The 3,431-nt window shown below is 35.4% G+C and overlaps 1 protein-coding gene across 1 annotated transcript; it reads left to right on the top strand.

The window, feature by feature from the left end:
* Positions 1–490: 490 nt before the first annotated feature.
* On the top strand, positions 491–1,120 carry LOC124913212. The gene has a single exon (XM_047453810.1). It carries the CDS (start codon positions 491–493, stop codon positions 1,118–1,120), a length of 630 nt encoding a protein of 209 aa, XP_047309766.1.
* Positions 1,121–3,431: the final 2,311 nt, after the last annotated feature.

The raw sequence follows: 3,431 nt of genomic DNA on the forward strand, positions 1-3,431 counted from the left end.
TGAATTTCATAAAACTTGATACGGTTGTACCCAACAAGAGATCAAAAGAAAGTTTTAGATCTTGAGGCATGGAGATGATTATGACATTGGATGTGAATTATCAACCAAGAATTATAAAGGAATGTTTATAATTAGTAAATTGTTACTTACCTTAAACACACAAGTCCTGAGGCAGTGCAAAAGTACGTTGGGCTTGAATGTGATGGGATTTTGGAATCATTTTATTCATAAGGAACAATTATAACTTGAATAAAATGCGCAATCGTATATATTAAATTGTTTAATCATAGATATTTATAAAAAAAATTTGACTTATTTGCATATCTATCACATAATTTAGATAATGGAAAACGATAATTTTAAGTTCTCTCTACGCTCAATTGTTGAGAAAAACGAGCTCAATGGAACGAACTTCCTTGATTGAGAAAGAAATCTGAGAATCGTGCTCAGGTCTAAGGGACGTGAGGACGCCCTTGCAACCCCTATCCCGATGGTGATAGAAACCTCATCTGATGAGGAGAAGGAAAACACGATTCAGTTGAAAAACGAAGCATTGTCTGTCACTTGCTTAATGCTTTCCGCAATGGAACCTGAATTGCAAGAAAGGTTTTTGAATTTTGATGCCTATACAATCATAAGTGAACTGAAAACATTGTTTCAAGATCAGGCAAGGATAGAACGATATGAGACTCACAAGGCTATACTTGCTAGCAAGCTTGTGAAGGGAAAACCTGTCAGTCCTCATGTAATTAGTCTTACTAGACTATTCAAAAGGATGGAAAATTTGGGGACCCCATATGACCAAGAGTTGGCCACTGATATTGTTCTTAGATCCTTATATGATGGTTTTGTATCATTCCGAAAGCAATACTATATGAATGGTCTAAAGCATGATTTGAATGAGCTACATAATTTTCTTAAAAATGTTGAAGGCAATATGATTGATGACAAGAGGAAGGAAGTTATGAATGTCAACAATGAGAGGGGTTTTAAGAAGGTGGCCAAGAAAAGGAATAATAACCAAGAGAAAGACAAACAAGTTATCATACCCAATGGTGGTGGGAAGTTAAGAGTAGCCTCTGATCATGATTGTTTTTTCTGCAAAGCCAAGGGACACTAAAAATGAAACTGTCCCAAGTACCTAAAAGAAAAGTAGAATGGGACTGTGAGTTCCGCTTTAAGTATTTATGTTGTTGAAATTATGACAACCAATGTTCTCACATTAAATGATGGTCTCACTTGGGTATTTGATACTGCATGTGGTGTTCATATTATTTAAAATATGGAGGGACTAAGAAATAGAAGACAAGTGAATAAAGGGGAGATAGACCTGCGTGTTGGAAATAGAGCAAATATTGTTGCGTTTACCGTAGGAGTTTATAGTCTATCTTTACCTTCTAGTTTAGTATTTGAACTGAATAATTGTTATTATGTTCCTTGCATTACTAAGAACCTTATTTCAGTTGTTGTATTACATTCTGATGGTTTTGAATTTAACATTAAAAATGGAAGTTTTTCTGTTTTTAAGAATGATATTTTCTATGCGACTGCTCAAATGAATAATGGGATCTTCATTTTGGATCTCAAATCAGAATTATATAACATAAATAAAAAAAGACGAAAGTTAAATAATTTGAGTGAAGCCTACCTATGTCATTGTCTATTGGGTCACATCGGTGTTAATCGCATGAAGAAGCTCCATAAAGATGGACTTCTTAAAGACATGAATTATGAATTCATTGTTGCGTATGAATCGTGTCTAATGGGAAAAATGACAAGGTCACCTTTCAAAGGAAAGTTTGAAAGGGCTACTAAACTATTGGGCATAATACATACTGATGTATGTGGACCAATGAGCATAGAAGCTAGAGGTGGCTATAGATACTTCATCACATTTATTGATGACATGAGTAGATATGGATATGTTTACCTCATGTCACATAAATCGGAGTCCTTTGAAAAATTCAAAGAATTTCAACATGAAGTAGAGACTCAATGTGACAAGAAGATAAAAGCACTTCGATCTGATCATGGTGGTGAGTATTTGAGCCACGAATTTGATCATCATTTGAAAAACTGTGGTATTGTAATACAGTTGTCAACCCTAGGAACACCACAACATAATGGTGTGTCTGAAAGGAGAAATAGGACTTTGTTAGACATGGTTCGATCAATGATGAGATATGGCAAATGGATGTCAAAATAGCTTTTCTAAATGGTTTTTTAGAAGAGTATGTGTACATGAAACAACCTAAAAGTTTTGAAGATCCAAAATATGCTGGGAAAGTATGCAAGCTTAAGAAGTCTATTTATGGACTTAAGCAAGCATCCAGGAGTTGGAACTTTCGATTTGATGAAAAGATCAAAGAATTTGAATTCATTAGATGCAAAGAAGATCCTTGTGTTTACAAGAAGTTCAGTGGGAGTAAAGTAGCATTCTTAGTTCTTTATGTGGATGACATACTACTTATTGGGAATGACATTCCGATACTAGAGTCCGTTAAAGAATGGCTGAAGAAATGTTTCTCAATGAAAGACTTAGGAAATGGCGAGTACATACTTGGAATCAAGATCTATAGAGATAGATCTAAAAGGCTACTTGGATTAAGTCAAGGAACTTATATTGATAAGATTCTTCAAAGATTCAAGATGCAAGATTCTATGAAGGGGTTTTTACCCATTCAACATAGTGTATATCTTAGCAATACGTAATGTCCTAATACACCTGCTGAGCTTGAGAAAATGATCAAGATTCCATATGCTTCTGCTATAGGATCTATCATTTATGCCATGATATGTACACGTCCAGATGTAGCATATGCTTTGAGCATGTATAGCAGATACAAATCAAATCCTGGAGAAGTACATTATAGTGCAACTAAGAATATCCTGAAGTACTTAAGAAGGATCAATGATGATTTCTTAGTATATGGGGGAGATGAGAAATTAATTGTGCAAGGGTATACTCATGCGAGCTTTCGGACTGACCGGGATGGCTTTGAGTTACAATCGTGTTATGTCTTTATCCTTAATGGAGGAGCTGTGAGCTGGAAGAGCTCTAAGTAGGATACAATAGCAGATTCTACAACAAAAGCTGAGTACATTGTTGCTAGTGAAAGCAACAAAGGAGGCCATTTGGTAAGGAAGTTCCTTGATGAACTTGGTGTTGTTAATAGCATTTCAAGGCCTATTGACATCTTTTGTGACAACAATGGTGCCATAGCCTAGGCAAAGGAACCAAGTTCGAGCTCCAAATACAGACACGTTATGAGGAAATATCACCTTATTTGCCACATCATCAATATGGGTGATATTAGGATGTGTAAGGTGCATATTGATAGCAACATTGCAGATCCATTGACTAAACCTATGTCTAGACCCAAGCATGAAAGTCACATTAAGGTTAAGGGTCTCAAAAACATTGGAGAATG

This window comes from Impatiens glandulifera, chromosome 8, assembly GCF_907164915.1.
Source record: "Impatiens glandulifera chromosome 8, dImpGla2.1, whole genome shotgun sequence".
Taxonomy (NCBI): Eukaryota; Viridiplantae; Streptophyta; class Magnoliopsida; order Ericales; family Balsaminaceae; genus Impatiens; species Impatiens glandulifera.